The 23,294-nt window shown below is 36.8% G+C and overlaps 1 protein-coding gene across 2 annotated transcripts in view; it reads right to left on the bottom strand.

The window, feature by feature from the left end:
- The window catches only part of zfpm1 (zinc finger protein, FOG family member 1), a 100,051-nt gene that overhangs the window by 31,108 nt on the left and 45,649 nt on the right, over positions 1–23,294 (bottom strand). For both annotated transcript variants that reach the window (XM_066713971.1, XM_066713972.1), the window contains exon 3: positions 18,286–18,384. In XM_066713971.1, coding sequence (XP_066570068.1) covers positions 18,286–18,384 — 99 coding nt within the window. The remainder of the gene's footprint in view (positions 1–18,285; positions 18,385–23,294) is intronic.

Below are 23,294 nucleotides of genomic sequence, written 5' to 3'. Positions count from 1 at the left end.
TGTCATTATAAACAAAAGGCCAAAAACACAAAACAACCAATAGATGCGACATGTTTCAGAGATGATTGCGATTTCAGAGAATAAACAGCCTGTAATACAAACATCAGGTGTCTGTACAAAAGCTTATGCTGGAGAAGAACTTTGTATTGTTGTGCAACGATTAAGATGCAATGCTGATCAATTGTATATCATGCTAAGTATTTTATTATCCCAGTTATTAAATGCAAATTCAGCAGCACGGCCCTGCCTGTTCAGTCAGCGAGATTCCACATAAAACAGATCGGCTCTTACTTCTTCAGATCTCATACTCCCTGAAATGCCTGATTGCAGACTCATGAATAAAACTCCCTGTTACACAATCCTTGGCGTCCCCCTGCCCACCCCCCTTCCGCCTTCTTCCTCCCCCTCACTCTATCTCTGCTAATTGATTTTTAAAAAGACTATTGTTGATATCAAATGAGAAGATCACTCCTGAGCTATTGATTTTTTGACACAGTACAACAGAAAATCTTTATCAGTCCGCACTACGACCCTTGCTAATAGGTGGGGTTTCACCTTAGCTGAATGACAAATTCTACATTTCACGAGACTCAGCAATTCAACTTTTAATTACTACCTTCTCTCCGAAATGCTGCCATGGGAAGGAGATGCTGGGAGTCTCATCTCTCTAAAGCTGCCATGCTTTCAGAGAATTTCACCCCACTGCACCGCACATCAGAAATCGTGACTAGCGTAATAAACTGGCCAGCAAAGGAGAGACAGTTACAGTAAAGGGATACTCCTCATTGTGAACTGTACATAAAAGTTCCCCAGTATTTATAAATGGCTGTAAATGGTGTTCAAGCCAAATCCTGCAAAACAAATGGCTTCCCATTGCTTTGACTAGGATATGACTGAAGTAGCATACTGTACTGTATTGCTATAAAGGATTGAGGCACCTCTTAATATGTCAGTGTCACTCATATTTCAAAAGCTTCTTTTGTCCACTGACACTTACTAATCCAGCCACAAACAGAATTTAATGAAGTGTGCTCACTGTTAAGACACTGTTGGCCTTCTTGGTCCAATTTTGTCCAATTTATTTAATTGTACTCATACAGAGAATTAACAAATTACGAAACACAAAATCACTGGCACCTGGAAGCTTTATGTCCCAACCCTTCATGTTAATTGGAAGAGAAGGATTAAGTAAGAACCATGCAATCAATTATATATTTTTTAATTGCTTTGGATTCCAAGTTGAAACTGTAATACTGTCAACGCATTTCCATTTAAATTGTCGGTTTGATCAAAATCAGTGAGTCAGCGCCCAACGTTTTTTAACGTTTCCGTTTCTTGTGTCTGCTGTTTTTTTTGTTTATGTTTCGGTTGTACTCAACTGTGCATAAGTAGCCATTCACTACAACAGTTAAAGATCTTGTACTAGTCAGGAGTCCTGTGCTATAGTACAGATAACATTGAAAGCCCAGTAACGTGTAAACCCTTTTTTGCACTCACTCTCGTGAGTGTAAAAGACAACTAGAGCCGTGCTTTCTTTAGGGGAAACAAATATCTTTCTTTGAAATTACTGAATCTGATAACCCAGCAGATGCACAAAACATGCACAATACATCTTCACCTAACAGAACAATCACCATTTTATTTTTTTTAACCTCAGCATTGGGCAGTTTTCTTAGAAACAACTTACATGATACGCTAATATGTTATATTATTATATGTATATATACACCGATCAGCCATAACATTATGACCACCTGCCTAATATTGTGTAGGTCCCCCTTTTGCCGCCAACACAGCCCTGACCCATCGAGGCATGGACTCCACTAGACCTCTGAAGGTGTGCTGTGGTATCTGGCACCAAGACGTTAGCATCAGATCTTTTAAGTCCTGAAAGTTGTGAGGTGGGGCCTCCATGGATCGGACTTGTTTGTCCAGCATATCCCACAGATGCTCGATTGGATTGAGATCTGGGGAATTTGGAGGCCAAGTCAACACCTTGAACTTGTGATTCATCAGACCAGGCCACCTTCTTCCACTGCTCCGTGGTCCAGTTCTGATGCTGATGTGCCCATTGTAGGTGCTTTCAGGAGTGGACAGAGGTCAGCATGGGCACCCTGACTGGTCTGCGGCTACGCAGCCCCATAAGCAACAAACTGCGATGCACTGTGTGTTCTGACACCTTTCTATCAGAACCAACATTCACTTTTTCAGCAATTTGAGCTACAGTAGTTCGTCTGTTGGATCAGACCACACGGGCCAGCCTTCGCTCCCCACGTGCATCAATGAGGCTTGGTCGCCCATGACCCTGTCGCCGGTTCACAGCTTTTCCTTCCTTGGACCACTTTTGATAGGTACTGACCACTGCAGACCGGGAACACCCCACAAGAGCTGCAGTTTTGGAGATGCTCTGACCCAGTCATCCAGCCATCACAGTTTGGCCCTTGTCAAAGTCGCTCAGATCCTTACGCTTGCCCATTTTTCCTGCTTCTAACACATCAACTTTGAGGACAAAATGTTCACTTGCTGCCTAATATATCCCACCCACTGACAGGTGCCCTGATAACGAGATTATCAGTGTTATTCACTTCACCTGTCAGTGGTCATAATGTTATGGCTGATCGGTGTATTTACTTCTACCACCAAACAATGAAGGAGAAGACTTCCACTGAAGAGAACTGCACTCCTTTCTGACCTTCACCATTCCTTAGATTTTATTATGGAGAGTTTCTTTATTGCCATTTGCAAAAGTTAGATCTGATCCCTTCAAAGCTTTGCTCCTAGTTTACGAAAAAAATGGGAAAATAAGTTACACGGCCACATTGACAAAATTCACTCACACATTTAATTATGGCTGGTTCCCACTTTTCGTTTGCAGACAATACGTAATCTTTCCATTGTCTTTAAAAAGGATCTTCTCCCCCAACTATAGAAAATAATTGACTTGACATTTCTGTTCATATAAGAACAGTGCACACAGGGACTTCTGAAGCTATAAAATGCTTTTTTAAGTTAATGAGGCAAAAAAAAGCTGCCCTGGGACGCAATGGTTAATTACAAAGGAGTCTGGATTACACAGACCTGCTAATAATGTTCAGTAGCAGAGTGGTTTAAGTTTAAAGCTTGTGTGTGTGTAATTCTGAAACTAAAACAAAGAGAATTTAAAAAGAATGATCTGGTGATTGCTCTTCAACATTCTATTTTAAAGTGGAATTGAGTATAGATATCAGATCAGCGACACACCTCTTATACTCATTTACAAATGTACTGGTTTGAATTTTGTGAAGGCGATGTTGTGCTATTCCATCTCACCTAGCTCTGGTTCTTCAGACAGACAGGTGCAGCAAACATGTGCATCGCTAAGCAGTTACTTGCTGTCACCAGAGAAGGCCCTCCAGACAGCATCACATCATGGTTCCTGTTAGATGTTTCCTTATCCTCAGCTCACTACTCATATTTCACCAATTTATCCTTTCTTGGCATTGGTGGGTTTATTCATTGATTGATTCGGAATTGACATTTGGGGCCACAAATTCCCATTCCATCCCTCATGGCCACTTTTCCAAGAAACTTTAAATACGATCGTTAAATTGTCAGCTACCTTATAGAGATTAATTCTGTCTATTTGATGTAATCAGAACCCTGCTGCAAAAAAGGTTATAGTGCTCAGGTTTATACACCATGCAAAAGCAAGATGCAAGGGAAAAGAAAAAAGACAGTCGAGTCAAATACATTCAAGGTCATATTTAAAGTTTCATGGGAATAAGATAATATGTAGCCCTTTTAGCTGAATTCTTAATTTCCTTTAGTATATGTTATTTGGTGTTTCTGCAAAGACTTTTGTTTAAGTACCTAACATAGTGCAGACCCCTTCAGATTATTTATCATGCAAATGCTCCATAAGGAATATGGATTTAAGAAACAGAACAAATATATACTTCTTTAAACAAAGAACAAACAATTGAACCACAAAGAAACAAACAACCTAAGAATATCAGATACCACTTATCAAGCAAAATTGTGAGAATTTAATTTGTTCTAAGTAAGTAGTTTATTCCTTTTTATATTTATATATTTTTCTAATCTTCCTTTTTGCCTAATCTTTGGGAGCTGAGGTAGAATTTCATTTACACATAAAATCGTTCTCTTTATTTTAAGGCACACGATCTGGGACTGAGCATTAAAAATCAGTAGCTACGTCTCTTTCTTTTTAGTCTTACCAGCGCTCTACAGCAGAAACAGACCTTAGCAAACTCCCTGTGAGAAGGCATTTTGTAATGTATTGGTTTCCTTCCACAAGGTGTTTGTGAGATAGCCTGCAGGTTTGTCAAGCACACTTGGAGATGTTCAGCCAAACCAGTGCAATTTCTTAGATTGTGAAGGTATGGACAGGAGGAAAGATAAGTGAAAGGTCATAGTGAAGGAAATTCATCTGATCTAATCAGAGAGCCATTGTTTTCCCATCAGCCTTGTTGTGCCTGATAGCACGGTGTTAGCGTAAGAATACTTTGTTCCCTCACCAAAGATAGTGAAGATGAATACACTCATAACATCAAACATTGCTTTCATTGGTGTTAAAGTTGGAGGACATGAGTCTGCAATGTATGGACCAATACACATGATCCAGATCTGAGTTTACCAGGCTGAGATAAGAGACATAAGATGGAAAAATTGAGAAACTGTTGTTCAGCCTGCATTTTTGTCTTTCCCCGAAGGTCAAATTCTTGTTCGTTCCCACAAAATGGTCTCAGTTTTATCAGGATATTCATGCAGGTCTTTAGAATCCGATATGGGCTATATAAAAATAATTTACTGTAGATGAAAACTGTTTTTGTTCTTCCAAACTATTGGGCTTCTGAATCCTTTAAAGGACTTGTCAGGGTAAAGGGATTATTAGTCCCAAACAAGGGCTTCTGACAATTCAATTGTCTGTCTGCCTCTGGAGAAACCACAGACGACCTTTTCCTGCCTGTATGATATTAGTACTGATGTAATAGGAGCACTTGCCATTGAAGGGAAAGTGCTCCCCTACAATTTGTGGTAATTTGAAGGTAATGTTAACCCTTCTTGCCCACCCCCTTTCTCAAATGGGGGACAATCTAAAATTTGCAAAACACCACTGGGTAATGAACCTGTTGAGATACAAGAGGTATTTCAGATATCCTTCACAATTTCTCCCAAGCAAGACGATTCCTACTTGCTTAATTGATTATACGCAGTCATTAGTGCTTTGAACACACCTTTATTGGTAGGATTTTGAAATCTCACAGGGCTTTATATATGGCTAAAGGACGGGGGAGTTGTACTTTTGCAATTGCTGTAGTGTTCTGACATCTCAATGCTCCAGCACATTGCACAACTGAAGTGAGAGAGTAATGTCAGATTCCTCCAACGCCCACACCAACTGAAATTCAGTGCCCTATACAGATCATTGGCCCATGATTTCATACATGTATAGGGTTGCAATTTCTGGTTCAAATGCAAGTATACCACCTACCTTCCCAACACCACCAAACCCATTTTACATAGAGGTTTACTAAACTTAGTACTGACAAGACCCATTCCTACTTAGCTTCTGAGATATACCAAGATCAGCTTCGAAGATGTAGAGACAAGCTGCTGATAAAATCGGTTCCTGGAAAACACTTTGTAAATAACACATACATGGTATTATGTTATGTCCAATACTGGATATTTAAGGCTTAAAAAAAAAAAAACATGCACTGCAATAATAGAATATAAAGTGATATGAAATGGAAGTTTCTCATTATTCTGTGTAGAAAAAACAATTCAGGAAATCTATATGAATTACTGAACTGTATAAATGAATACAATAGTTACTCTATGGTTCCCTGTACTGGCTTCTAGCTATTCCAATATTTCAATGATACAGTGTAAGATTAATATTGAGAAACATTGTACATATAGTATATTCATTATAATATGCCATTTCCTTCAGTTCTGAAGTGCAAAGCACCCTCGGTTGATCTGTTGTGGTGCAATCAGCTTCTTGAAAGTATTCCGATTTTAAGCCAATCAAACCCCTTGAAAGTGTAGAAGTAACACAAAAAACTAAATAAAGGGAAGCAGGAACGAAACTCCAAATGCAATACAACAACCTACGCACTGAACTTTTCTGAACATTTGCATGTTGTTTTAATCTCTTAGATAGCGAGGTCTGATATTATTGCTCAATTCAATTTGACAACAAACATAACAGGGAACAAAATGTATGTTTCCATGGGATCACATATACAATACATACAATACTTGCATAAGATTTCATTTGTTGATGTAAATTTGCTTACATGAGCCTACCTGCAACGGTCAGTGCGGTTCAGTTGCCGCTGCTTTTTTTCAGTGCAAGGTGCACTTCCGGGAAACTCTAGTTGAAGGAAGTTTGTTGGGGAAGTGCACAAGTGTTTCTCAGAGCTCTGCTGTCCGATACTGAAGTGTGCTGTACTGAAGCACATTACAAAGACAGAGCAGGCCTGTGGGTCATTATCTATCAGAGCACCCCTGGGAGTCTTTTTAGAAGAATAGCCACTCAAACCGCTAGTGAATATGATAAAACAGCAATTTAAGAATAAAACAACAATAAGAACTGATACAACAGCATTTGGTATAAAATACATATTGCACACTCTTATAAAAGACATATTGCACACTCTGGGCAAATAACTCTGATCTGTCCAAATTTACATAACTGATGTAAAGAACAGTCTTAATCCACCTTCCAATACAATGCAAACTGCAAACCCTATTCAATGAGCAACATGTATGAAAAGAAAGACCAGATTATATCTTACATTGATTTAAATATTAATAGTGTTAACCACCCAATACTTAGCAAAGAGAGAAAACAAAACCTGCAATTTCCTTTTACGTTTTTTTTCCCCATTAAAAAACAAAACGCAAAAAAACTGTGCCACACAACTAAGTATACCAACCACAGGATATGGCCCATTATGACCTGCACTTAACACTACAGAAGTGATTAGACTGTGGCAACAACAAACAAACAAATATACATACATACATTTATTTACTTATTTGTTATTTTTAACATTAATAAAATTAAGGGGTTTTCATGTTCTCCAGTTCTCCTTTCAAAGGCAAGTGTGTGTGTTTTTATTATATACGTTTTATTATATATGCACACGCACACCTTTGAAGGGAGAGCTGGAGAACATGAAAACCCCTTAATTGTATTAACCCCCTCATTTTTTTAAATTATTGTAAAAGTTTAAAAGTGTCATGGCACACAAGATCATGCCATTCCCCAGATTTAGCATTGAGAAGAATAAGGAAAAGGAAAAAAAAAAAAGTTAAATGGGAAAGTTCTTAAGCTGGTCTTAAATAGATAGAAGGGGGACAAACTGAAATCCCAAGAAACAAGGGAGGATGTGGTTCTCGCTGCAGTGAACACATCCCGAGATACAGGAGTAATCATGATATGCTGTCCCGGAAAGTACTTCACATCAGTGATGTAGCTGCGCTTCTGATAGCAATGGGATGGCTGTGAAAAATGTTCCTTTAGATTACGAGCCAGGCCTATCAATCATCTGGGGGGAAGAGAGTGACAGAGAGAAGAAAATAGTTTTGAAAGGAACTCGGGGCCTGTGTGTGGCAATGTTAACACTTGCGTGGCTGCTGATAGCCAGGGCTCTTCATCAGCAAATCCCTGCAAAGAAGCCCTTTCTAGAAGCCTAGTTGTTCAGCTAAATTGTCAGTCAGTCACCCCCCTCCCCAATCTCATCAGTTTGACACCATCAATGTGCTGGGCTGGTTTTGAAGGCTTACTTCTTTGGTGCTGTTTGTGTAATTAAAATAAGCCAACATGACGCCTTGAAAAGCTGTAACTGTTGCAGTTGAAATCTGCATTTTCCCTTATAATGAAGAAGCCATGTCCAGCCTCCACTACTCACTCATAGGCGAAATAAAATACATCAATACGTACATATTTCTCTCTGATATTTAAAAACGTGTGTGTGAGCATGCATGCGTGTTTGAGAGAGATAGAGAGAGATCTAGGTATGTAGAACACCTTTTTTTACAGGTCACAGCAGGATACAACATAAAACACATTTACACTACCTTCTTTGCAACATAAATAGATCAATTAAACAAATTAAGACAGCACAAGGGCTGTACTACAGCCATGCATTTGCCTGACAATCCCCTTTGCATTCGAAATCAGGCGTACAGCAAACTTTATACAATCCTGCCGTCAGATGACACTGGAGATTAACAATGAATAGTTTCAGTGATCTGCTACCTCTTCTGCCACACCCTCCACATTTATATTAACACTGAGACACACTTTGTTTTTTCCTGAAAGGGGTGTAAGGGTTAATTCACTTATATTTTGGAATGTTTCAGGAAATAATGATGGTTTAATCTGAGCTTCAAGGAGCCACAAGTTATTTACCAGGAACTGTTTGTCTTCTGTGGTTCGTGCCAGGGAAAGACCCGGATGTGAGAGACCTTTCCTGAGCTGTATATTACAGCTGATGTCAGGGGACAAGTTGACATAGATCCTGTTTCTTAAAACTGTTTGTGAAGAGACAAAGAGGCTGTAAATGAGTTCCCAATTACTACAAAGGAAATACCACACTGTAAATCAGAAGATTGTTCTTTTCCCAAAACAGGAATTCAAAATAAATACATAAATACAAACACATTAATTAATTAATTAATTAGTAAATAAATATATAGGTTTGTCACAGAGAAAACTGCTCCAGAAAGCTTGAAATTGTATGTATTTTTCTCCCTAATCTAAAAAGAATAAAATTAAATAGGTGCACCCCACGGTGAGGAAAATAAAATAAACTAAAAAACAGAAGGGATGTGGGTACCAGGCTGTAAGATAAAATCTTGCGGCTGCTGCAGTTTAAATTAAAACCTCAAAGACCCTTCTGAAACGTGCATTAAAGTTAAAGAACAATTAAACAACAGGTGCCTGATACATCTAACACATAACGCTGCCAACTTAGATGTATCTAACAGCAAATCCAAAAGATAACACAGAAGAGCTTATTGTTCTATGTAAAGAATCATAAAAACATTAGATATACATATAAAAAAGAAAAAAACGGGGCAGAACATCTGCATGGAACCACTGCTATCTATAGATATATATGCAGATATAAAGTAGGTTTACTATAAACCACTAAAATACCTCGCGCACAGACGATTGCAACACTGACACAGAACCTAAATAAACAGCGCACCTTCAAAAAAGTTTCATAAGATAAAAAAAAAAGAAACATTTTGACAATCATACTCTCGGTGAGCCGATTAAACCAAATCAGCATTAATTTCCCCTTCCCTGTATCTTACAATTACAAATAAAAGAATAAAAAGAAAAGTACATTCTATTAAGGAATTAAGGGCCTAAAAGTAGATTGGAAAATGTCTTCATATCTTACAGCGCTGACGGAGTATAATTGTACAAGTTAAAACCGGACAGGAGGACTGTAGGACTCCCTGCTGTTCTGGTTTGGGAGATGGGTGATTGTGTGTGACTGGGAGATGGTGAGAGAGACATAAGCATGACTCAAAAGCCGACAAAAACCACTGACACTGAACACAAGAGCCTAACTTTCCCCCAAAGATGAATGCCAAAACAGTCTTGAAAATGAAACGCGCACATCTCCTTCTGTCTTCACCGGCAGAAAAATCCTTCTACATCTCTCACAGCTGGAGACATCAAACAGTTAACACAACCACAAGCTCAAGATCCCCTGCAATGGGTATTTCTGCTGAATTAAAATCTCAACCTTTTCCTTTCCTTGTTCTAATCACAATATTCAGTGGTTGTGAAGAACCAAAAGGTACAGATCAACAGAGCTTTTGATGTTAAAGTCTAGTCAATAACCAAAGTGTGCATTCTAAAACTCTTTAATCTTTAGTCTATATCCCTCTGCTTCCGTTTTCCGGACTATTCTGTTGGGATTTGTTTTCATTACGTTTCTTAACATTGAACTTCAATTCTTCAGCACACATCTCCTGACCCTGTATCAGGGACTCTCACCCATACAGTCTGAAAGACTCCAGGCGAGATTGTGTAGACCACAATAACAGAACAAATTGAGGACATATTTGAGACTCATCCAAGACCCTGTTGCAGTTCACTTATTTATTTGAAATCTCTAACTGAAGCCAAACAGGCCTGGTTGCTGTGTTGGCTTTGAAAAGTAGATGTACCTGCATTGCAGAGCATTTTGTGTTTAAGTTAGACCCTGCATGGCACTGAAGGGAAGTGTGTGGCGATTTCAGTAATCACTACACAAATGACAGTCTCTGTATGGGAGAATACGGAGAATGATCATTAGCTTAGAGAAGGAGTCCTCAGACATAATGCATCTGGTTTAATTTTGATGAGAAGGACCAGAATCCTATAAATTGCATACAATGATTCAATAACAAACGTACAACCAGCAGGTCTACAGTAATAGGCTTTGTTAGACTCATCATTTTTGAAGAAAATTAATTTGGTGTTACATATATTTTAAATACATCATTTACTATTTATATCACAGTTACTATGTAATGATTTAATTCATTCATATATTCTTCTCAAAGGTAAATGGAGATTTAAAAAGCCAGTATATATATATATATATATATATATATATATATATATATATATATATATATATATATATATATATATATATATATATATATAATATATTTATATTTATATAATCCCTATATAATATTTTAATAGTGATCAGAATTTACAAAACAATATATATATTATTTTTATTAGTAAAACTCTGTCTGCAATCCTCGAACACAAACTAAGTACATGTTGTCCCCATATGTGTCTTCAGCTTCGTGGCTTATAATTAGCTGAATTCTAAGGCCTATACATCCAGTAAGGTCTATCTTTGAATAAGCCAGAAAGAGAGCGGTTTATATTTGGTCTGTTAATTTTTAAGATCAGACAATTAAAAATATTATATTGGAAATGCTTTCACTGCTACCTATATTTCATTCAATCTGAATAGAGCAGATAGACCTAGAAGAGATTCAATGTTAACCCCCTATAAAAGAGAAAAGTCTATAAGAATAACAATGTAAACCGCAAGCACATGTATGCAAATTCTTATTTCTGCTGATTTTCAAGATCTGAAACAACTCTGTACACTCTCTCTGCACCTGGGGAACAAACACCTTGCTTGCTTGGACTGGTAAAAAAATGCACTTACCCATTTTAAACATGAAACATTCATATCATTTGTCTTTTAATCTTTTTTTTTTTTTTTTTTAAGAAACTAAAAGATAAAAATGTTAAAGTACTTTCAATAACAGTGATGAAATAGAATAAACAACTTACTGAGGATGTGGGGAGGGTGATACTCTGCTAAACAGATAAAGCCATGCTAGTAAAACAATACTTAATGAGTTTGAAAGACTGTATTCACACTTAACCTGACAACTACAACCCTTAAAAAGCATTCAATTCTGGGTCGATTTTCCCTTCTTCCTTTGTGACTGCATATATTTGAGTCAGATTTCAATTAGTTAATCTGAACCCTTTTACTGGAAGAGAGCAAGATTGCTTTCTTTTACACACTGTTTTGTTCAAAGCCTTATATAAACCCAGAAGTTTTAAATGAATTACACTGCACTGAAGCAGGCAACGGTAAAGAGAAGAAAAAAACTCCAGGCTGCCTCCACATACCAAAGTGAAACAAACAGAGTAATCGCAGAAATCTCTCCCACCCTATCCATCAGGGACAACAGTTTCACATCGGACTGTTATGTTCTCCCACTGATAACAAACCTTGAGGTTTTTTTTGTATATCTTAAGTCAAACTTCAGTCACTGGCAGGCTACATGAACTAGTCTACATACTATATACTACTACTAACTAAAAAGAGGTTTTATAATTTTAATTAGAAAAATCCACAAATATGATCTGACAGGAACATAATTGCTCCCAAAATTATGTGAACCCACACTGCATTCCCCCTCCTTCACACATACACACACATAAACATAGAATAAGCTTGTAACAAATTTGTATATGAAACAAATATGCCATTCTAAACTCTATTAGCAACGTACTGTGGGAACACTTAAAATAAGTTCCAACCTTGCTATAATAATACAATAAATACATGATAATCATAATAATAATTATTTATTTCCCCTAAATAATAACCTTTAGATTGAGCATATTTAAAACAATTCAGCACTTTTTCCATAATTATTTAACAATATTCTTTTCACCCTCAATGAACATAAATAGTAAAGAGGATGTATCAGGTAAATTACTTGAGAGAAACACTTTAGAAATCATTTCAATATTGAATGTTACAATGAGTCATATTGAGTCACGATGCTGATGTTTTCAATAAGTGATTGATGATGATCAATGGTACAATGTTCTCTGCAGTTATCGATCACATATGTCCACAAAATTAATAAATAAAATATTGTTTTGTTTGTTTTTTTTAATCGGGTACCTCACTGCCAATTGAATCCGTTCATCAAAAGCAAGGAAATATACAAAACAAACTGTATTCCTCTATGACAGATACACAACTAAACCGATAAATAAAGATGCTCAAAATTCAAATAGTAATTTTTTTTTTTTTGGTAATGCTTGTAAAAAATATGCAAATCCCCAGCCAGAATAATTCTATTAACTGCAAGCTGCTCACAAAAATAAAAACAACGACAAGAATGGATTAAACTGTCACACGAGCGGTTCGGTGAAAAAATTGATTTGAATAACGTTTTTCCATTTTTTTTTTTTTTTTATTTCCTCTCATTCAGATATGAATCCCAGACTCAACAACTGAAACATCTGCTTTCTGAGATATTACACAGAGTGCAGAATTTTTTGAAGCTTTGGAGTTCCTATCCTTGGGCTCCGATGGGCAATCCCATTTAACAATCCTCATGGCTAGTTTAAAGCAGACACTATCCTCTAAATATTAATGCCAGTCCCTTGTATTACTATTGGAAATGTTCTTGTGTCTTTCTAGTATGCTCGATGTACTTACTTCTCCAGCTTCATTTGAAAGCACACAGATTTGCCTGTCAAGAATCTGGAGGAGAACTGTGTAAAAGAAATGGGTGACCTGACTTGTTTGGTGCTTTTCCCCATGCCTTTGCTGTGCACAAATATTCCCTGTCTGTGTGTCTTCTGAAATAAAACACAACACAGGGAGGAAGCATAAACTCGTTCTTGGCAGGCTGGTTATCTTTAGTGTGAGGTTAATTTTTCTTAACAAGCAGATGAAACATCTGAAATGGACACATCGAGGACTAATTTACTGAAATATTGTCTCAAGCACTAACACTTCCGTTTCCTCGCTATCTGAATGCTCATAATATGCCTTATAAATCTACATTCCTTACAGTACTATGTTCTCCATACTCCCAGTGTACTTTACACTAACGACTGGATTTTATTTTTCTTCACAAGTATTAATGAAGCAGCTTAACTGTGTAACATTCTGCAACCATGTAAATGTAGAAATAATTAACAATTGCGAAAAAAAAAAAACATTTTATCTTCCCCAATGTTATAGTATAACCCCTTTTCTTAATTTATTTAAATACTCCAAGGTTGTGATTTTCAAATACATAAAATAAATACAAATGTTATGTATTATTGTAACTCACTAGCTTGTTTCTTTAGAATTCTTCCCTAACTCTTAAAAACTAAAAGATGTTAAAATTATAACAATAATAATAATAATAATAATAATAATAATAATAATAATAATAATAAAATGGGGAAGTATACAGCCCAAAGTGTGTTATCTAATTAAGGCCTCAATCACACAGACCTGACATTTAAACAAAAACATCAGTGAAAGACCATAACAATTCTATTCTTTTCAATTTATTTGAATAGGATCTGATGAAAACAGCAACTCCTTTTGTTCACATATAAAATAATCCTTATCATTTTATTGCAACCTTCGTAAAACAAACCGGCAGTTTACACATGGTATGTACACAGGTAATATGAAACGTGTAATATACAGAGAATCAATTCAACCAAATTCTAGAGAAGAGCTGCAGTTTACCACACCTCACAATGTCATTAGGGTTTCATTTGTTCGTGATTTGCTTTAGTGTATATGAACACTTTGATAAAGAAAACTTTTATGCAGATTATTATTGCATCTTCTTGAGCACACAATACTAAAACTGGCATCACACCTTCAGAGAAAAACATACGGGCTCCAACATGATAACCCAATAATAATAATAATAATAATAATAATAATAATGTGTGGTTTTCAAATTCATAATTCAATCTGAGAAACCACATATATAAATATTAATAAAGCAATTTCTGGGATGTGAGATCACAACTTGAATCTTAAATATTTATTGCGTTTCGCTAATGTAACGAGCAGCCGTCCAATTAAAGGGGACGTTACAGCAGCAGTCCTTGTGCAGGCAGGGGATTATAGCTATCGGGCATTTGCATATCAGAATTTTAAGCAGAAAGAATATCAAACCCTCCAGCGAGCAAGGTCATTCTAAAGATAATTTTTTTTTTTTTTCATAATTTATTTTGCATATCATACAGCAGACATATTATAGATTAAAATGTGTCTCTCTCCATTAGGGTTAAGCTTTGCCACCTCAAATAGTGCCTGCTACTGTGTTTTTCTACCTTTCACACTATTTTGTTCTTTGCATCTCCTTGGCAAAACAAAAAACTGAAATCCCATCTTGAGAAAGCAGCAGTTTGTCCCAGAACAAAATGTGATTAGGGCACTGAGACGAACGCTTAACAAGACCTGACATTTAACTGAAAACAATGTTGTGCTAACATTTAAACAGGGAAAACACTTAATTTAAAGTTAGTCTCTTATAGGAAGGAAAACTTCAGCTTTCCCAGCCCTGAATACTAAGACAAGAGTCGTTAGTTTCTATAAAATAGATTCAATGAATAAATTGTAGTTGACTGGACATAAAAAAAAATAAGATGATAAATAACATTTCATATATATATATACACACACACACACACACATTTATAAAATACACACACACACACTTATTTTATTTATTTATTACATATGCATATATACATACATATTATGATCTCTGGTTTTCTCCTATAATAATAATAATTAATAATAATAATAATAATAATAATAATAATAATATTATTATTGTGTTTTAAAAAGAGCAATTCATTTATTATCAAGAATACAAGACATATGAATGACAAAGTAAAGGAATAAAAGTATTATAAAAAAGTAATCCTCTTCAATAGAAGCCATCTTTGGAAAAAAGTAAATCGCTCTTTTGAATGTACAGTGCAGACACAGTCATCTTCACAACTGAACTGAAATAAGAGCATGCTTTTTATAAAAGGCCTTTAGAACTTTTGAGAGAGAAAAAAAATGAAAATCAAGGCTACAAAGAAGCCTGCAAAAAGACAACAAAACAATCTATTTCATGCTACTCCAGTCTTTTTAAGTAAAACATGCCCCAAACCAAAATAAATACATTTTGTGCATTACTTGTTATTATGATGCTGGTGTGTTCTGTACATATTGCAAATTAAACCCTGTGGTGTAGCAAAGATAAAAGCTTGACTTTAAGATAGAGTATAAAAACTGTAATGATTGTATATTCTGTAATGATTTTCCTATAACATTTCTGTAAGAGTCAAGCCTCATTGTCTTCTATACATTGTACACCTCTCGACTGAACGTGTGAGTTAAAACACAGAAAATCCTCCGAGCAGGGGGTGTACCAGTCCATTTCGATCAATTTACCAGAAACAATTTGAGCCAATCTCTGGAAACGCTGTCTGTTCAGGATGCACACGATGTAAAAAGAGGGGGTGATGCCGTGAACTCCTGACTTAATAAATAAGGAGCAGCAAGCGGCGACAGCGGAAATAATGAAAAGATTTCCCGAAAATAAAACTCTCCGTTTTCATACAAGCAAATTTAGCTTACAACTGGGGAGAAATAACTGATACAGCAACCGATTACTAAACCCATGTCTGTACAAGTCCACATCTTCAGCTCTTTTGCTGCTGACATTAAAAAAAGGGGGAGGGGGTGGGGGATCTCGATGATAAGAGAAAAATTCAGACCGGTCAAAGTTTCCCTTTTGCCAATCCTACTCCTGATAAATGCGAAGCCTGCAGGAGAGCTGATAGAATGCCTATCTCGGCAGTTAGTTTGGAAGGAACACCCTATCACACTAGCATCGCTGGGCTGCCATCAACTAGCAACCACACAGCAATTAATATCGCTCCAATTACTGTTATAGGGACAGGCTGGGAAAGGATGATAATGAAACATCTTCACATGAAGAATTAAAAAAAAAAAAAAAAAAAAAAAAAAAAAAAAAACCAACAACTCAGCAAACTTACAAGACTTGAAAGAAATATTAAAGATCAAGAGCTGCTGGCTGCTTGCATTCTTTAACCCTTTTTGTCCCAGGAAAGGAATACAAGAAAAATACAGCTGTACAAGAAAACCTAAATCTAGCCACACATGCAATTTATTTTCAGCTTAGCATCGTTCTTCATTTTTTCCAAAAATGATCTGCATTTTCAAAGTCTCAAGGGGCACAAAAGTCAATTGCAATATCGCAATTTCATATACAAGGCCTTTTAACTCCCTCTCTCCCGTATCTACTTTTTTTTGTTGTTGTTACCGTTACTTGCAATACAAAGCACTACAATTATCTGCTGGAAAGAGCAACTCATTGCCTGGAAAAACTGCTCACAAAAACAAATAAAAAAAATTGGGAAATATGAAAAACTGTATCCGCAATGGATCAGGGGAAAAAATAACCAATCTATAAACAAACCGCCAAATTAAAATGCACATTTGCGCAACTTGTCTTGTAATTATATAAATTCCCTGAGTCACTGTGAGTGACAAGACAGTGTTGACTGTTAAAATAAACAACTACTCCAGGCAAAGAGCCTTAAACATGTATATTCCCTCTTGTTTTACAATGTTGTTATGGATGAAGGATAAATAATCCTAGAAAAACACATGCCACTATACTATATAAAACTGTTTTATGCTGTTGACACTACTCAAATGCCTAATTTTGCAACCTAAGAGCTATTATCTTTCCAGAGTATGTGTGTTGTTAAATACTTGGGGGGGGGGGGGGGGTAGAAAATCACTTTATTAATAACATGTTTGTCACAGAAACACATCCTCAACTTTCCAAGGGTAAAAAGTAAGAAGAAACACAGTAACAGAGACTGATTTCATTTTTTACATAAACAGAGAAGAAAAAGAGAAGAACTTTCGCCAGTTGATAGGAAATCTGAGCTTAATAACAAAGATTTGTTCAAAGGTTTTAGCCCACCTTGCTTTGTCAGTCACCTTGAAGTTATGTTTTGTCTGCCTTAATACAATTTCAGTGCTGAAGGGAACAGAATGTCAATGTCACTTTCGGATCTAGAATTTCTAGACAGATTTTCCCAGATTTGGATTAATAACATTATAAATATTATAGTATGAATAATACCATAGCAGCGACCAGATTTATTTTATGCAATTTATTTTTCGGCTCTCCCAAAGCTCTAGAAATACGTGTTTCAATCAAATTCTACTTAATGAATTATACTGACTTAGCTGCTGTTTCCCTGCTTAGTTCCCCCTTAAGCAGCCCTCACTAAAAATGTCCAAACTAAAAAAAACAGCCTTTGATATTCAAACTGGTTAACATACTTTAAATATGTCAATGAAGGAAAAAAAACTGTCAGCAAAAACCATTTTTCTGTCACTTATGATTATCAGTCACTTTACAGTTTAAAGGTGGAGCTTAATTATCTGGTAACATGTTGGGTTGGATGTGATCAAATAATCCAACAGGCACTTGTTTTCCTCAAGTTTTATGTAGATTCACCAGTTAAACAACTGGTAACATGTAACCAAAGTACTGTGTAAATACTGTGCATCTAAAACTATTTATGTAAAAGATCAGTAACAACCTGACATATCATTTGCCAAGAAACCAGAGAAGAAAGCCTAGGTACATAACCTTCTTCATGTTTTCACTGCACAGTATCAGGAAAAGAAAAACTCTCCTGAGGCTAGATGGCGACGTTGGTCCCATCCTTTATTTGTGTTTTGACAGCCAGCAAGTGCTTCGTAGAAAGACCAATTCTATAAAAGGACATGTTCACGTTACCCAGTTTCAAACGCCGGCTTCCTTCCTTTGACAAAAGACTATCTGCAGCAGGTTGTGTACAGTAAAATAGAGTTCATCTGCATGCGTGATGTATTGAAAAACACAGAGGACGTTCACCTGGTCCATTCCACTGAGGTTGTTCCTCTTCCCCAGTCTCCATCGCCTCTTTCTCTTCCCCATCCTCAGGTGTCCCTGGAGATTCATTTGTAGTTGGTTCTGCAAGAAGTGAATGAAAAAACACATCAAATGAAGTGAGCATTCTGTGTAAAGCAGCTAGACCTGAAAGACTAGGACAGCCTTGACTTAATGGACTTGTAGGCAAGCGAGAGCTCGAGGGAGTTCTTAGCTTCAGTTTCAACAAAGTTATTGGATGGCCCCGACATTACATCAACATTATATAAGATCGATCAAGATCAGCAGGTTATAAAAGGCAGGATACTTTCAGCAGCAGGAGAAAAGGTTATTCACAACATACAAATAAACATATTGAATGTCAGCAGAACCTCTCTTTAGTTGGGGGAAGATCTCATACTGTAATATACATCTTAATTATTGCTTTCAACATGAACCTATCAAGTATTGTGCACATAAATGCATTTCCAATATGCTCTTCAGTGAGGAGATATACCAAACGCTTCCTTACAGGGGAATCTCTTTAGGGGACACTTTTCACAAACAATTGCACACTGGTGTGGTACCAGTATTTATCCACAGACTAGAAAAATGCTGTCTTTGAAAGGCATCGCTTTCCATAGCGCATGCTCTGTGCAAAGGCTGTACAAAGCTTGATTTCTAGATGTTGTTTCCTCTCAGATCCACTGATTCTGGCGATGGAAGCCGCATGCATTCGTTTCGTCAGCACCCATCTGCTGATTACCCTCACCACCACAGTCCCTCAACGTAAAACAAACCAGGGCAGCAGATAGATGGTGTAATTGATTTTAGACCAGGACCAGAAAAATCCTTATCTAAAAACAAAACATATATCTCTCTCTCATGCATTGATCAACGTGATTATCATTGTGACTGCACACTCGCCACTCCGAACGCAATGATGCATCTAGTGTATTCATAGCAACTAGATAATGATTATTTTCTGCATTAGCAGCAGTAACAGGAGCCCCCCCCTCACAACTACCCCGATAAAGCACCTATCTGCGTAGGACAGTGCCACAGATGAATGCACAAAGGGCATGTTTGCCTTTACATTCTCGCTCCGATAACCACTGATAATTCCATCGATACGTGTCATAAATGCCTGCCACGTGATGTTGATAGCATTCGCATTATTAATATTAGAGATAGAGATGAGATTTGCATCAAATAAATCAATCCCACCCCCACCACACCACCCTCCGCCTCCCTTCCCTTACCCCTCCTGGTTCACAAAGCAGTCCCATTATTTCCAGCTATAAATCAAAATGAATGGCATATTGATTTTATCCTGTAGCAGTAAGCTGCGCGACTAGAACTGGAACACCAGTTATTGCATTTAATATTATCTACCTATCAACTTTATCAAGAAGGCTGGTACCAGGCACAGCGTAGGCTAAAACTTCAAACTCCCTAACCTCACTGAGCAGCAGCTCTCCATCTGATAAGCCTTCTAAACTTCCTCTTAAAGCAAGCAGGGCAAAGTCTCCTGACAACAGGAGTACTGGCTCCTGGACCCCATTCAAACTTTTCCCACAAAATGTTTACTTTTCATGATCAATTCATCTCCCCTTCCAAACTCAATCAGATGCACCTAAACCACCTAAAGCTGGAGGTAGAACTGAAACAGGGAGTAAAGAAGAGGCTGGAGAGACCAAGGTTTCTAGACCCCTTGAGGGTACGATCTCCAAAAGGGTTGCCTTTTATGATTTTGACCAAGTGTCCCAACACTTTTAGTAAGATACTAATCAAATATTTGCCCGTCTTCCACCAGATACGATCTTTGAAAAAGGGGAAAGACAACAGCTGTCCTTCAAGCTCCAAATGGAATTTATTATGAAATGCCTCTCAATCATCTTCTAAACAACAACGACAAAAAGAAACACTTCAACAAAATGTCCTCCCCTATTTCTGTTTTATAAAGTGAACAAGCAATTACATTTCAATGTGAATCTTCTTTAAAAAGTCCAGAACAGAAAATATACTTCAATTTCCAGGATTTGATCACAGTCTGTTAAAATTCCTAATGTAAAATAATCATATCAGCCTCTAATTTCTTGCACGATATGGTGCCGTTTTGTGGGTATTTTTGTCTTGATCTCTCTACAGTGAGTAAAGGCAGCTGGTAGACACAGTGACTAAGGGGTGTGTCTTGTTATACAAACTGGCTGTCGAATATTGGGTGTGTGGCAGTGAACTGACAGTTTCCTTTATTTGTAAGAATACAAAAAATTTTAAGAAAACGAGAGTGACCATTTGCCTCTTGCTCATTTAGTTACCATCAGCATATTGGTCTAAGCATTCATCCAGCTATTTCTTGAATGATCCTAGGGCATTTACTGCACCCATATGCCTAGCTTTGGGGCTTTGCTATTTGAATCCTTGAACGAAAGATACTTTGAACAATGACAATGTGTTCTTTTGGACATTTCCTGCCATGAAAAATCTGAAAAGGAAGCTTTGTTCAGTGATTCCCAATTCCTGATCAGTTCAGTGCTTTTAAGAGAAAGGTATAAGATCTTTGGGGAAAATAATTTATTGCCTTCTGTTTTCACTACCTACATATGAAAAAAATTGAAAAGGTAAGTGAGATTACTGACACATAAAAGAACCATCCAAAACCATGAACTGTAAAATAAAACAAATACAAACAATTTTGTTTTTGTTTTGTATTATAATATGATGTTACCGTTAATAATGGACATCTTAAAGAACCAAGGCCAATGCACTTCATGCGGAAGTATGTTTTCTAGATAAAAACGGAGGATTAAGACAAATGCTGACATCAAAACAAAAATGTGTTTTGGCTAAAGCCCATTGCGTTAGTGTTGCTTGTAAAGTCTCAAAGAAAATGGTCTCTGCTTTTGTAAAGGGAGGAATCTGTTATCGCTGGATTATCGGGCAGTAATCGTGTGCTTCTCTCCCAGATGGTGGATAAGAACTTTTGCCTTTATTAGCCACCAGTGCCTTGATAAAGTCCAAGTTATTGATCACAGGTTGAAAGAACAGGTTCCTCAAACAGCTCTGATTTATGGAACTCTGATAATAGCAGAGGCCAACAGCAGAAGCCGAAAAATCCAAGGTGACGTGTCGTTTCTCTCTGGAATGAAAGGCAAAAAAACAAAAAACAAACAAACAAAAAAAAAAAAAAACACACAAAGCTTATCTCAAATCCCATCCCGAGCAGCACCTGACAAAATTTCCATGCATTTATCAAGACCAACCAGCTACTGGCCACTTATCACACTGAAGTTAAATTTAACAAGAAATGAAATCGTTAAGGTTGAAAAAAGAAAATAAAAGAAAGAAAAACTGAAGAGAGAACAGATTAAATCATTGAAACCTTTACCTTCATGATGGAAATGAAGAGTTCAAGAAAACTAACAATGGCATTACCAACCAATATCAATACAAAAGCTTAATTGATTAACACTGCAAGGTCATGAACGTGACCTCGTGAACATTTATATTTCACAAGAGAACACAATAGCCTGTTTAAACTGTACTTCTTTAATTTTGCTAAATCTCAGATTTTAGAGATCAGAATCCAGTCACCAAATAAAAAACACAATAACTTTAAGGAGCACGAGTATCGATGCTGTATCGATGCTGGATATTAAACAGCATGAAGTAAGTTAATGAACATTGGATTTGTCAATTAACCATGAATTGTTTTATGTACGTCTGCTGCCTGTCGTGCAGATCTGGTAATTATATTTGGTATTAAGGTAAAAGCTTAAAGTAAAAGATTTTGGGGAACAATATTTGTGACTAGTTAAGCTTTATTTCCATTGATTGTGTGATATTGAATGCAATTATTGGCACCACACTGGCCATTAGATAACCCTTCCTTTCTGTCCCTCTCCCACTGTAATATGCAATATTTTGAAGAGCCTTATTGCTTTAAAATGGCTACTGAAAACTGGAGACCCACAGAATGATGCCTTTCATCGAGGGGACTGAAATATGTCCATTGTTGGCGTGGCTTCGGTTAAACTGGATAGCCGCTGTTCTGTGAAGGGTGAATGCATCAACTCAACTCACTTAATTTGCCCAGTGGTGTGGAATTTGAGTGACAGCCATTGGCAAGGACTGGAACAGGTATCTGGAAACATTTTGACTTTCTTTATTTGCAGAATATGCAGTAGAAGATCACAGAGAAGATCCAGTACATTGCAAAGGCCTAGTTCGGCAATATCTTTCATAGTCAATGCCAATTTTATTGCAGTAACAATAAATGACATCTTTAAATTCAATACATTTAAATTCATTTAGAAATATAGGTGTGTGTAATATTATAATTAGTAGTAGGATAAATAGTATTTGGATATGTTATTTGGAGTATGCAAGGACCTATGGCATCTTTTTTTTTTATCGCTGTCCACTTTGCATTGAGGTCTCTGAAAACTGTTCAGTGATCCACGTCTAAGCAGGTGAAAGGGAGGAAACGATAATGGGATTGATTTCATAGGAACTGGGTTTATTTGAAAAGGAGCCTAACAATACATTAATGCAACCGGACAAAACCTCTTCTGTTAGCAATAAAGGAGTGCTAGAAACAGGTGTGATATAAATCAATACATTGAATAGAAACTACATGACAGGTGCAACTCCCAGGTTATATTTTATTGCCTACAATGAGCAATTAATGCAAAACAGCACAAGAGGCAATCTATCCCAAAATAAAAGCAGACACTATGGAGTGGGAGATTGAACTGGAGGTGAAAGTGTATGTACTAGTTCTGGTTAAAATTTAAAAGCAGCAAGAGAAATATGCATAAATAAATTATACAGCACGACTGACTGAAGACAAATTTAACTGTATCTGGTTGACTTCCTTTATTCTCGCTCACTGATCACATCATTTTGGCACCTATGCCATGTCTTTGTATTTGCCTGCTGTGTGCATCTTTACTGAGGGTCAAAGCCTCTTTTCTTATGCGCCAGGAGAAACCTGGTAACCAGGTAAATGC

This window comes from Amia ocellicauda, chromosome 9 (genome assembly GCF_036373705.1).
Source record: "Amia ocellicauda isolate fAmiCal2 chromosome 9, fAmiCal2.hap1, whole genome shotgun sequence".
In the NCBI taxonomy this organism is placed as follows: domain Eukaryota; kingdom Metazoa; phylum Chordata; class Actinopteri; order Amiiformes; family Amiidae; genus Amia; species Amia ocellicauda.
This window is presented reverse-complemented; position numbering and strand designations above follow the sequence as displayed.